At 31.6% G+C, this 14,865-nt stretch overlaps 1 protein-coding gene across 2 annotated transcripts in view; it reads left to right on the top strand.

Annotated features, from left to right (window-relative positions):
- Nucleotides 1-14,865, top strand: part of TMEM232 (transmembrane protein 232) — a 202,933-nt gene that overhangs the window by 52,396 nt on the left and 135,672 nt on the right. Inside the window, exons 8-10 of one of the 2 annotated variants that reach the window (XM_076008262.1) lie at nt 1,116-1,270; nt 12,086-12,209; nt 12,997-13,126. In XM_076008262.1, coding sequence (XP_075864377.1) covers nt 1,116-1,270; nt 12,086-12,209; nt 12,997-13,126 — 409 coding nt within the window. Of the gene's footprint in view, nt 1-1,115; nt 1,271-12,085; nt 12,210-12,996; nt 13,250-14,865 lie in introns of both variants that reach the window. The other variant, XM_012754577.3, reaches the window with a different exon arrangement.

Below are 14,865 nucleotides of genomic sequence, written 5' to 3'. Positions count from 1 at the left end.
CAGGCTGAGACACCTACATCAATGTGAGAAAAGAATTTTATCTATATGGGTTCCACTATTTGGGTAGGCTCTGATACAAAGCAGAACAGAGTTATGTGTACATTTGCTGAAATCAACATGTCTCAGTTTGATGCCTTGCATTATTTTAGAATAGAGTTTTTCTATAGTATATTCTAACATTCTGAACACTGATTTCCTTCCTTTGTTTTTCCAAACTATTGTACCCCTGAGTCAGTACCCTTGTGCAAACTTTGTCTCCCTTATGCCTTTATCTCCAGCATTTAACAGATTTCTTGACATAAAGGAGAGCAATACATGTCTGTGGGACTTAACCAGTTTACTAGAAACTTAAAATGTCTTAGTTTAAAATTTATATATGAACTTCTGGTCTTCTATCTTAAGAATACTCAACATGAAAATTATCTTTAAATTGTATTCCTGATACTGTTTTATATAATAAGACTTACAAAGCCTTTTAGATTTTAAGTGTTTCTTTTTAATGTAAAAGTACAAAGTATCAACTAAGTTAATCTGAGTATGTTTGAATCTTTATTGTTGACAAAAATTTAGAGTGCTGTGTCATCATTGCTCATTATTTTAGTTAATCAATTAACTGGTAAAACTGTTGAGAAGCACTCTAAGAAAAAAACAAACAGGCCATTTGTTATCTGAATTTGTAGGCTTTAAAAATAATATACTTAACAGACATACTGACCACGTCCTGTCTTGCTAGGCATGTATTTTGTCTTTTAAAGTAGAAATACACATTTTAAAACCTAATTTGCTGTTAAATCTTTGTTCAAACTACCCTGTCACACAGAGTCTAAGAAGTACCATTGTGTCTAATAATTATCCCTTATCCCTTATGGGATGCAAGATTTTTGTCATAGAATTGAACTGATATCATTGAACACAAGGGATCCATGTGAAAAGCACATACATTGGATTCAGGTTAACTATATATTCTAACAGAAATGCGCTTATGTAAATTGCTCAACTTGGCAAAACAAAGTGTAAGAGAATATGCATTTTCATTTGTATATTTAAAATTTATTTTCCTGTTTGTTCAAGTCAGAAAACTCTTTCTCAGATATATTTTTATATTTTAACTCCAGAAACATTTGCAACTTAATCACAAAGGATACGAAGTTAACCACCTGCTGTGGCACTGCGTTGCTGCTTGGTCTTGTGTTCAGAATAGCAGTCCTCAGTTGAATAAAGTGCTTGAACATCTCATCTTCCATAAAACACAGCTTAAAAAAAAATGCTGGTAAGAGTGATCCTATAAATCCAAAGTAATGCATGGAAAAAACTTTGTGTTTAAATGTTAAATAACCTTTGTACTTAAATGTTAATCACACCTTAGTTGACTATGAAAAAAATTTATACTCTCAGTTCCAAAGGCAAGGGCAATTTATATATTTTGTATTAGTTTATTTCATCAATAAATTGTTCTTATCTCTTTTTTTTTTGTTTTGCTAGGTGTGCTTTCTTGTACTGTGTAATTTATTTTTATTACATGCAATATTTTTATTGAAAAGGAGTTTATTCTTGCATTGAAAACATCCGTTATTTTCCAAGTTGTGAAACAAAAACAATGAAGTAAAATTTACTATCTTTGGAGAAAATATACTAATATTCTATTTCTTTATTGCTCACTTGTAATATATAACAAAAATGAATCTTCAGTGGTAAGTGGTTAGTTTCCTCCTGTACATTTGATAATTTAAGAAGGTAAAATAAAGATTTATAGTTTGGGCTTGAGTTCAGTGGAAGAAAGACTTTTTAAAAAATTGACAAATAATTGTATATATTTATAGGGTACAATGTAATATGATATATGTAAACCTTGTGGAATGACTAAATCAAGTTAATTAACATATTTATCACCTCACATACTTATCATTTCTTTGTAGTAAGAACATTTAAAATGTACTCTTTTAGAAATTTTGAAATATTCAGTACACTATTATTTATTCTAGTCACCATGATGTGCAATAGATCATTTCTCTTATCTAACTGAAACTTTGTACCTTTTACTAACATCTCCCCTTTTCCCATCCTCCCCACCTCCCACTGCCAGCCTGACACCATTCTACTCTCTACTTCCATGAGTTCGATTTTCTTAGATTCCACATTTAAGTGAGATCATCCAGTATTTGTCTCTCTGTGCCTGGTATTTCATTTATACTCCAGGTATATAATGTATTCCAGATTCATCCATGTTGTCATACATGATAGAATTTCTTTTTTTTAAAGGCCAAATAGTATTCCATTGTGTGTATATGCAACATTTTCTTTATCTATTCATCTATCAGTGGACACTTAGATTGATATCATATCTTGGCTATTATGAATAATGCTGCAATGAACATGGGACTTCTGTTATCTCTTCAACGTACTGATTTCATTTTTAAAAATCTATCCCCAGAAGTGGAAATGTTACATCATATGGTAGTTTTATTTTTAATTTTTTGAGGAATCTCCATATTTTTTTCAGCAATGGCTGTACTAATTTGCATTCTCACCAACAGTGTATGAGGGTTCCTTTTACTCTATATCCTAACATTTGTTATCTTTTATCTTTCTGATAAAAGCCATTCTAGCAGGTGTGAGGTGATTCCTTATTGTAATTTTAATTTGCATTTTCCTGATGATTAATGATGTTGATCACTTTTTTCTTATATCCGTTGGCCATTCATGTGTCTTCTTTTAAGAAATGTTTGTTCAGCTCCTTTGACCATTATTAGGAAAAGCTATTTTCCTATTTATGTTTAGAAGTTTGTGGAATTCTACATAAAGATTTCTGGAGGATGGCTTAGAACTTATTGAATTTCCTAGAAATGACCTCGTTTAGATGAGGGTTCATCAAGAACTTATTTTGTCTCATAATCTGATAGGAAAAACCCATTCACTATTGCACTTTGACAAATATTGTGATTTTTTTTTTTTTTACATTTTAAAACTAAGAGTAGTATCTATAAATAGAACAACAAAATGCAATAGAGAATATTATATAACACATAATATAATTTTAAAAATTGTATTTTAGTATATAACTCCTAATAAATACAACAAAATGAAAGGCTCTCATTGTTGCTAATTACTATATTCTGGAAGCCAAGGGGATTCTTTCAGACCATTCTTAATTACAGAAAATAAGTTGTAGGGGATTCCAGTATATAATTTAATTTTTGAAAAGGCAAACAATGAGGACTACTTTGGCTCCTGGAAAACTCTAAGTTGGTTTATAAAATAACAGAAGTTGTTTTTTAACATATAAAAGTAAATATTGCATGCCTTTCTCAAATTTATTTACAAAGTACTCTAATAATTACCAAACAAACAAGTTTTAATAAGTGCTAAAAGAGTAAAAATGGCTGATGAAAATATCTAATTCTGGAAGCCAATTAATTGTTTATTTAACCAATTTTTATGTTTTACGGTATTCTATTTAATTTGCTAATGATTTGTGTGTAAAGTGGTAAATATTTATGAAGCAATTTTTATACTTAGTATTTTATAGAATTTAAAGGGATTAGAGCTAATACAAAACAATTTTTATTTTAAAAAATGAAGAAACTGAGGCCATGTTTGTTATTAAGTTTATTAACTCTGTCATTAGTAATAACAGTAGTGACTGAAACCAGATTTTAAGGATCTCAATATGGCACTCTTTCCAATGCATCAGTCCACTGTCACTTTGGCTGCATTGTTAAGCACTTAACTGCTTTCAGATACCACATCACTGAATCCTGACTTTTCTTTTTCTGGGAGGATATTATGGAAATTAGATGAAGGAGGGAATGGTAGCGTTTAGACAATGCTCAATGAACAAAGGGGTAAATTGAAAAAAAATAGTAAAATGCAGTGACTGCTTACAATAGAAAGGAAAAGATAATTGCTAAAAGGAGTACTGCCAAATAGTTTTTTTTTAATTATTATGGGTACATAATAGTGTATATATTTATAGGGTACATACAATGTATTGATACAGGCATACAGTGTGAATTAATCAAATTAGAGTAATTGGAGTGTCTATCACCTCAGGCATTTATCATTTTTTGTGTTAAGAACACTCTGATTTCACTCTTTTAGTTATTTTAAAGTATACCCCAACATATTGTTTATTATAGTCTGATTCTATGTTTTAATAATTTTTATTTTATTTAAAAAGCATGCAGGATTTTATTTTATTTAGAAAGTATTTAATCTTTCTTAAAAAAAGGTGACTAGTAAACAAAAACTGTTGACATTAAAGAATAATTTGTTTAAGTTAGCAATTTGAATATTCTGTTAATTGTTGCATTATACCAATATTAAAAAATTAACTTTTATTATTATAAAGTATTTAATATACATATGTATATATATAACAGTTTATAGAGCTTTCAAGAGGCCATCACCCCAGATAAGACAAAACAAACTGATACAATTATGAAAATCAAACCAGAAATACTTTTACATATATGGGGAAATTTTAATACTGGTATCATGTATTCCTAAGGTGCCACTAGGTACATGTAAAAAATTAAGAAAATACATTGAATATATTTAGAATGAAATAGAAATATTGAGACATCAGGCCCCAATGGTAAATTAAGACTGCGTCAGGATTTGCTAGACCATAGCCTTAGAATTGTGACACTTGGTCAAAGACACCTTTGGTTTCATACCTGAAATTCAATGCCAAGTGACCATTATCAGGAGTAAGCTGAGCAATTTCATTTGCCATGCATACCAGGAAAGTAACATGATAAATAAATGCTCAGAGATTTAAAAAGCTGAGGTAGACAATTTAACTAAAATATCAGAAAAAATTTCATTTATAGTGGCAAAATTTATTGTGTCTGTGTGTGTCCATAGGAGCGAATGGTTCTCATCTGTCCCTTTCTGATGCTATTGATCAGTAGGTACTTCATCATCTGTATCTGTGCCTGACTTCTTATCCCCTTTATAAAGATCCTACAGTACAAAAAGAAAAAATAGAAGCAAGTGGTTTAAACTGAGCCTGGAAAAGGACAGGCTTAGGATCCATGAAAGGACTCAAGGAATGCAATTGCACAATTAGAGCAGCCTTATTGGGGGACAGGGAAAAACTGAGGAAAGTATGTACCGAAGACAATAAATTACAAAAACATGATGAAGTAGAAAAAAAGAAAATACAGGAGCCCCCTCCCAGCTGCCATGTATAGCCTTTATCTACCCAGAGCTGGAGATAAGCAGCTTGCTGGAAGGCAGATTTCCATTTAATATGGTTCAATTTTATATGATGCTTCGTACTCTCAATGCTCCACCCTGTGGTTTGGCCTTTTATGAACTGCACCATTTGCTCTGGGGAGATAGCTCAAGTCAATGCAAAAAGCTTTCTAATCTAACATGAAAATAATGAATTGTGTTTATAATTGAATTATTAGCCAATGAAGACTGCTGAGAAATGCAGTATGGCATTTCAGCAGAGCAGTATAACATATAAAATTATATCTCCCAAAGCAACATAGCTGATTTAATGTGCACCATGAATGCATTCCAAGAAAGCTTGACAATTTAAAACTATCTTGACATGGCAAGTGTTTTCCAGATGTACTGTATTTGTGTTTGCATTGAAATGAATAGAACAAAGAATGAACTGCTTTGTATGGGCAGCAAAGCTTTTACTTTTCAGCTAGTTCATTGACATCCACATTGTATATATGCCTGGCTTTAGTAATTATAATGTTCCTGTGACAGTCTAACCCAAACTATTCAAACAAAAGTTTGCATCAGTAATCCTTCATTCTTTAAGAGCTGCAATGTCAATGTAGGTCCTCACTCTTCATTCATTTCCTTGATTCCTCTATAGTTCATTTCTTAGATTTCTTATAAATCCCAATTCCTGGAGCCATTTAGTCTGTATCAAGGGTAAATATGCAATTTATGTGCTGCTACACCATCATGCAGTGAAAAAAATTTCAACCTGAAATCAGAAGTCCTGGTTTAGTCCTATCTTTTACTACCTGTCTGATTTTGAATGAGTCACTTAACTATGAACCAGAGTTTGTTTAGTCATCTCAAAGAATTTTTGGAAGATTTAAATAAGTGATATAAAAGCACCTTTTATATCTAATTCTTCCTTAGATACTTCATATTCTGCTAGCTCAGATTTGAACTAAATTTTCCCCAGTCAGGCTTCTGCCTACTGAATTTCTACCTCAGTACATATCCTAGCTTCTCAAGTTAACCAAATGAGACATTTTATCTCTTCCACTTCACTTTCCCCATCCAATCCAGTATCTTAAAGTGTTGTACACACATTGTCTGCACGTCAGAACTGTTCTCTTGCTCTCCATTCCTACTGTCACAACCTTGGTTTGGGCCCTAATAGTCTCAAGACTATTATAGCTTCTTAACTGCTCTCCTTTCCTTAAATCTTTCCCCTCAATAATCTGTCATTCACTGCTGCCAGGTTTACAGAGTAATATGATTATAACACTCTCCAGCTTAACTTTATTTAAGCAGAACTGTTTTTCCATGGCAGGAGTTGCATCCCCAATCAGTGTCTCATAACTTGCCATAATATTGAAAAAATAAGAACAAAAATGATGACTGAAGGATCCTGCTACTTACTGGGATTAATTTCCACCAACCACCAAACAGCCAGAAGTGCCTGATGAGTCTGGGTGGAGGGGAACAATTAGTGCCCCACCTATGCCTTCCTGATAAAACAGGATGCTCCCTCCCTCCCTTCCTCCCACCAGCTTCCCTAGAACTCCAAGAATGAAGTTCTATACACAGGAGAAAAAACCCTTTTAGCAGACTTGCTAATGACTAGCTTTTTGTCATCTATGATTCTTGAGTTTCAAAAACCAAGCAATGGCACAATAAATATATTTTTTAAACAAGTCTTTCTAAATAGTAAAAGTATAGAATGAAATACTGACTGCTGTTTTTTCTATGTGCAGTGAAGACTGAGACTAATTTATTTATACTAACCCTCCCCTTCCTAGTCTGTTAATATAATCTTGAGTTTGTGATAACATTCTAAACAATTATTTAAACTGTTTTATCTTTTCATTAAAGAATTATCTATATATTTGCATTTAATTATTTGATTATATTTGTAAAATTACTTTCACTTATTACAGTTTATTTTTCCCACTTGTTTGCAGCCATTTAACACTAGGTATTTATTTCCCGTCTCCAACTGTTCAATATTATTATTAATTTCTTTGTTGGCTTGAATGAATTTCTAAGTATGGGCATAGATACTTATTTTATTAGGTAAGCCCATGATTATATACAACTCTTGGCTGGTTATAATATTTATTAACATTTATTTTCCCCTAAAATGTATAATATACATTTTATGTGGCAATAGAAGTCTATGGTCACAATTTTTTTATTTCCTCTTCAAACCTCTTAATGTTGCTATGCTGTTTCTTAGAGTTATTAGGAAGTGTTCAAAGCCAGTCTTCGTCTTTTTCCTATTTAATTTTTAGCCCAGGATTTTTTGGAAAATCTTTGTAATTTGATAGCCAACAGTTAGCTGGCACCCTTTCTTATTTGAAGCTGTGCACAAATGCTATGACTCTAGTCTACATTTTCTGAGGTCTCCCATTGATTGACTACTCATAGTTCACATGTGCTTCCAACTCCTGCCTCTCTGTACTTATGGTTGTTTTTTTGTTTGTGGTTTTGTTTTTTACACTATGGTGGGAATATCCATATATTTCTCATGGATGCTTGCATTAAATTACAACTTCTCAAAAATAGAAAGGTTTTCCTTCAGTAGGATTTAATTTTTTATCATAATTTTAAATTTTCTCTTCCTTCCTTCCTTCCTTCCTTCCTTCCTTCCTTCCTTCCTTCCTTCCTTCCTTCCTTCCTTCCTTCCTTCCTTCCTCCCTCCCTCCCTCCCTCCCTCCCTCCCTCCCTCCCTCCCTCCCTCCTTCCCTCCCTCTACTCTTGATTTTGTTTCTCTGGCTGTTTCAATAGCAATTAGATAATAATATGTTTAAATTTGCCATTTTCTTCTTGCATGGAAAAAATTTCTCAAGTTTTCCCCATTTGAAGTGTTACTTCTTCAGTTAATTTCCTCTACTATAGATTTTAATTATATTGTCATAATTTTTAATTTCCTTGCCATCTCTTTTTATCTTACCATACTACCTTTCATCTCAGCATCAATGCTTTTCATTGTGGTTTCTTATTCCTTAGTTTTATTAAAGATGCTTAAGGGTTTTGTGAAAATATCTTCTGGTTTCTGTAGGAAATACTTTTCAGAATTATTATTCTCTCTGAATATTAAGACTGATATTCTCTTTAGCTCTTGCTATGGTACATTTTTCATTGGTCTCATGTAGGTACTTCTTCTCCACTTTTACATTTTACTTATCCTAGAACTGGGAATAATCTATAAAAGCTCAATATTTTTAAATAAGAGGTTTGTGTTCAGAGCATACATAACAAAGTTTTTTTAAGAAATACAATACTCATGCTGTGATATTAACAGGGACTTTTCTGTATTCTCCTTACTCTTTAATGGTTTACCTGTGAGGAGAAAATATGCTCCTGTATTCAAATTATATCATCTACCCCCTCTCTCTCCCATCCCACATCCCTAAAAGCACTGTTTTCTATCCCCTTTAATCATGTGAATGCTGTCATCTCTGAATAAATATGGAAAGATGAGCATGAAGCACAGAAATAATACTCTGGCTACATAAAAATCAGTACACCAGGGTCAAATATTGGCTGCACTTTCTCTGATTTTGTGAAAACAGGATAAATAGTAGAGATTATTTTTTCTTTAAAATGTGTTTTTCTTTTAACTTTCTTAGGGAAACAAAGCTGCTGTGTTTCATGCAGTGGTATGTGGGTACTCCTTATTCTCCTTACTGCATTTTCTTAATCCAGCTCCATCAATTTTATGATTAGTGGAAATTCCCTATACATTGCTGTTGTTAGTGACCTCACTTTCATAGTTTTTAGGGTCATGTGGATTTTTGACATTTCTTATTCCTTAGTTTTATTAAAGATGCTTAAGGGTTTTGTGAAAATATCTTCTGGTTTCTGTAGGAAACACAGTGTTTTCTGAAATATTTATTAAAAGGTTGAAATAAGTTGTGTAAGGGTTACTATTTGGGGACAATTTAATTCCACTTTTAAAAACAACAACCTGCTTGTTGAGGAAACAGGTATAGAGGAATAAGAATAATCTAGGAAAACTTTTGAATGTTGATGTTCCTAACCTTTTTATAAATGTATGTGTGTGTGTGTGTGTAGTTATTTTAGACAAGCCTATAAATTTCTGACTTAGTTTCTTTATTTAAAAATTAGGGAAAATCTATAATAGTTATAAATTACTTTATTCATATTTAATTTCATGGCAACATAAAATTAAGTCAATGTACTGATAATTGAGACATTTCGTATTACAATACATTTACAAAGAAGCCAGTGCTTTGTTAAAATTTTCAGCCTAATCCAATTTAAGTTCTTCTTTCAGTGTGCATTGATTTTCAGTTTTTCTTTTTAACAAATTCCAACTTATAAGTATTGATGCTTCTATTTTTGGTGAAGGCATTTTCGCTTATAGAAAATTTTGCAATCACCAGCATTGATTGAAAATAGTGTGTTTGTGGTGAAGCATTTCTCTACCATAGGTAGCTGACACTGATGGATCTTTTTCAATCCATAGTTCATTGAAATGAGAGTACTCTATGTTAGCTACAATTTTCTAGAGAAGAAAAGGACCAAAACCTTGTGATTGGAGGTATATTTAGGGGAATATAAGTTCTATGAATTTGATGAGTATCCTCTCTTTTACCTGACCCTATTGTAAAGTATGAATGATAAACACTCTAGAAAATGACTCATTGTCCATCTTGGAGGTCATCTGGACCTCTTCTTTCAGTCACTCTAGAACTTTATAGAGAAAGAAAGTTATGAAACTTGTATCTTTTAACTTTGAGAATATAGTATGTTTGCAATTCAACTCTGTTTAGCATTTCAAACATAGTCATTTTATGTAGAGTATTTCATTTAAGTCTCACTATAGTCTCTGAAAGGTTTGCTATATTTACTTTATAGATAAGTAAAGACTGAGGTAGGGTATATAAATTACCTTACATCATATACTTAATTAGTGGCAGAGCTAAGAGTTCATCTCAATTTTTCTGACTTTAAAGTTCATGCTCATTAATATCATGTTAAGTGCATCGGTTAGGATTTGATCTTCTGTATGTGATAGAAACATGACTACAATTGCATAACCATACAGAGCTTTCTTTATTGCACATGACTAGCAGTGCAGTACTGATGCAGGTGCTTAGGAAATACTCAAGCCCCAAGCTTCTTTAGCTTCCTTTTCTGTCATCTCTTGCATGTGATGTTCATCGTCGTTGTTGCAAAAAGACTATTCTGACTTCTGGTATCATGTATGTATTCCAAGTAGGAGGAAGGGGGTGAGCAAGAGAGAAAGAGGGGGTGGGGAGAGGGAGAGAGAGAGAGAGAAAGAGAGAGAGAGAGAGAGAGAAAAACACCTGTTATCTACATTTATTTATTTTTTCTTAACCAGGAAAATAATAGCTTTCCTGGAATATGTTTTCATTTATGTCTCGTTAACCAAATCTACATTGTATAGCTACTTTAAGCTTCAAGGTAGTCTGAGAAGTCAATTATAAATCAAATTTATTGAGATATACTTTAGACACAATAAAATTTATGCATTTTACATATGACCTTGGACAAATATATACACTCACGTAACTACTACTCTGATCAATATTCAGAACATTCTGTGTTGAGGAGACAAACTTAACTGAGCATTTTGCCATCTTGAACAAAATTTAGGGTCTTAGAAAGGAAGAAAGAGACAGATGATATTAAGGAAGGCAATAGGTAGCACCTGCCACACTAAAGTTAAAAGTTGAGGTACTTAAATAAAGGTTTGGAAAAGAAGAATTGCAAAACAGGAAATACCCTAGGAGAGAAGACTTGAGTTACAGTTAAGCTAGCTTAAAATGTGAACTTGGACAAGCCTCTGAGCCCTATTTATTGTCTCAATTTCCATGTATATGTGTGTGTGTGTGTGTGTGTGTGTGTGTGTATAGATACACTTAGATTTTGAAAGATCTTAAATGTGTCCAAAATCATTGTTCAAATCAAATGAGATAATTTATGTGAAAGCACATTGAAATCTGTAAAGCCTTATTCAAATATAAATAATTGTCTTTAATTTCCATTATCAGAGGTGCTTCCTTTTGAAAGTGATGATGAACCTGAACTTATTAGCCTGAAATATCATAGTTGTGAAATTCACATATTCTTGTAAAATATACTAACTTTTAAATTTATTAATGGCCTATAAATCAAGACAATAAACAGCTATATACAGAAATAATTTTATAATACATTTGCATTATTTTCAGTTCTCCTTCACACTGTGTCTCTTTCAATTGGGTAAAATAGTACTAAATATATAAATTTCTGAAAATTTCAAAGTATATATCGATTTATGGCTAGCAAATTCTTACATGATTTCCCAGTTATTTTAAAATATTTTGAAAAATATTATTTAACAGTCTTTGGATCATGTCAAATATAAATTTGATTTCAAGAAATTGTACTTTTTGCAAAATCAAATAATGCTGAACTCTTGGAGTATTTAGGAAGGTCATTTCTTATATTTGTTCTCATTTTGAGAAGGAAACACTCTTGAAATTCATTCCATGGAATCAGTTGCAAAAAGGTAAAAATCAAAACCTATTGTCATATTCTGAGGGCACTCTGTAGACTCTGAGCCTGTGATCGCTTGTCATTCAGGATCTATGTAGAAATGTGATATCATTTGTGGTATTTATTACTCTCAGAGCTTTGTCAGAGCACTGCTCTGAACTCAAAACATCCTGCCAAAATGTGGCTCTTTTTTGTAGACTTTTACCGTAATCAGTGCCAGTCAATACCAATATTTATTGAAAATAAAGGTATCTGGTAATCTTGACATTCATTTCCTCTAGCCTATTACTTTTTTAATTAAAAAATTAATTATTATTATTTCCCATTAAAATCTTTGTTCTTTTTTTTTTTTTCATAAAATTGCCAGGTTGGATTCAGTGCTGGCTTTGTTGATCCTGGGGGAGGCTGCCAAATTAAACATGGCCTGCTTGAAAGTTTTAATGGACCTAATGAGAGATTTTCTTTCAAGCATTATGTCTGTTCAGAATCAGGTAACAACATTGATAGTTTTGATGTGAAAAGAGACTTGATAGGAACATTTTATTTTTGCCACTATTTAGATTATATATCATATTAGAGCATGTAATATATATAACTTTATAATAATAATTTCAATTAAATATAAATATACATTTACTATTTATCATAAACAAGTTATATTGTCATTATATATTATTACATAATGGGATAAGATAATTTATTTAGGCATCTCTCTATTGTTGAATTTTAAGTTTGTTTCTAATTATTCATAGTTAATTACATGTAATATTGAATGGTTATTCTCATACATAAAATATTTACATTTCTGTATATTTATCTAGAAAAGATTAATAAAATTACTGAGTGAAAGACTACAGACTTTCTTTTAAAATTCTTAGGAAAGATGTCCAAATCGCTATCCAGAAGGAGGTGTAACTTTCTTACATTTCTATAAAAAAATAGGAAGGTGCCACACACTAGAATTGAGCTTTATATCAAAAAGATTCTTCTTTAACATAATGTGGAAAATAGTATCTCATTGAATTAATTCTCATTCCATTGACCATTAAGGAAATTGAAGTTATTTCTATACTTATTATCTATTTATATTTTTTGTTCTCTGAACTGTGTTTTATATAATCTACCCATGTTTTTAATGAATATACTTGGAAACATTAGTTTTCTATGATCTTTTAAGAACTCCATAAAATTTGAAGATACTTGTTTTAAGTACACTATATAGTACTTAATTATGACAGAAGATATTTTGATTATCTAATAGCTATTTTCTCATTTCAGGAGGAAAGCTGCAAAGAAGATGATTTTTCCTGGGCCTGGAATGTGGTCTATCTATACACAACAATTCTTGCAGAAATCTGCTTGTATGCGGCCACTTCTGATTTACGAAAAACTGCTTTTATTGGTTTCTGTGAGTGTAAAAGTTCACGAAAAAATATTTTACTCAGGGACAAATCAGAAAAACAGCCAGAATTACGGGAAACAAGTATTTTAAGTCTTCTGGTATATTTCTCTTCAAAAATGTCAGCTAATTGTAAGTATATTTTTTTCACCTTGATGAGGAATATTTTTAAAGTGTCCCTGTCTGCATATGGTAATAAGCTTTTTACAAAAAGTTAACATTTAGAAGTGGGAAATAATTTTAAATTCCTACACATTTAGGAAAAATATTTTGTAACATGGAAATTTTTATTAATGATTTTAAGGCAACCAAAATAAAAACTAGATTCAGTTGATTTATGATGCAAGTTATATTTCTTGAAAACCAAAGATGGCCTTAGGAAATCTTATGTAGTATATATAAAATTTTTTTATTTCTTTTCCCATAAGAATTTTTCTTCTATCCTCAATTTTTTTGTAGGCATTTACTATTTCTCTCTTGTTCTTTTCCTGCTCAGAGGATTTCTCAACAATCGCTCACTCAACTATTATAAACAGTCTTCACATCTGACATCTTATACTCCACCAAACAGTACATATTTTATGTCTCAAGACTAAAGGTTATTTTGCTCCTGTGTGTATGGGAGCTAATATAATAAAATAATTTTATTTTTCAAAGGGTACTATGGGGGCAATATTAATTCAAATGAGTACTTTTCAGTTTAATAGAACTTTCTTTATAGGTTTATTGTGAAAATATTGCAGTCTATATTTACTTATAATCTATAGTGTATGTGAATCTCACTTCCATTAAATTGTGAGGTAATGGAGACTAGATAATTATGTCTAAATTGTGTTTGTGTTAACGTAGCATCTAGCATAGTAGTACATAATGGTAGGCAATTAGTGATAGTGGATTTCTTATGTAATAAATCATCAAATTTCAAATATAGTTGCAAGATTTGACAGTATTAAAGGAGACAAGATGCTGTATTTTGTCAGAACCATAGTTCATTGATTTGAAGTAAATTTTGCTTGAATATTATTTAAATAGTAAGGCTTTAATAGTAGATATTAATTTCAGTCTCTAAAACTTGCTCAGTCTTTTAAAATTACTTTCAATGTACTTTCAGTTTAAACAGTAAACTGGAAACTATCACTTCTGAGTGTAATTTGCTTGACATTTTCCCACTCTTCAAGATTATTTTTATTGGTGCCAATTTTAAACACATCTTTCTTTATTCTTCAGTACACAAATGGTATGTTTTCTGTGTTTGCAGTATTGCTAAAGTGAAGAGATAGGTATTCATTTCTTTTGCTGTTCATCCTTTCAATTATTCAAAATAGTCATAAATCTTCCTATATAGCAGCTCAACACATGATTTTTAAAATGCTACTAAACAGACTCATCTGCAATTTTAGGCCTTCAACTCTTTTCTAGTTGTGTAAATTAGTTCTTTTTGGCTTCTTTCACTGATCTTCTCATGGTGGGTTCAGAACAGGTCCTCCCTGGAGAGAATCTTTACTTTCAGAAGCCTCTTGGCCTCCTTTTGGCCATGAGTCCCTGCTCTCTGGCATACACTCATGATGATGGATTTGCATCTTTCTGCAGACACACATTTTTTTCCTCTTCAGCAGTTTGATATTTTTCTAGCTAGTTGATAATTTTATTGAATCCGTTTGCTCATTGTTTATCCTTTCTTTTGAAGTTTGTTTCTTCCCCTAAAGACTTTATTTTGATGGCACAGAATTCGGGTGAGTTCTTGGAAG

Source organism: Microcebus murinus, chromosome 11 (genome assembly GCF_040939455.1).
Source record: "Microcebus murinus isolate Inina chromosome 11, M.murinus_Inina_mat1.0, whole genome shotgun sequence".
NCBI lineage: Eukaryota > Metazoa > Chordata > Mammalia > Primates > Cheirogaleidae > Microcebus > Microcebus murinus.
This window is presented reverse-complemented; position numbering and strand designations above follow the sequence as displayed.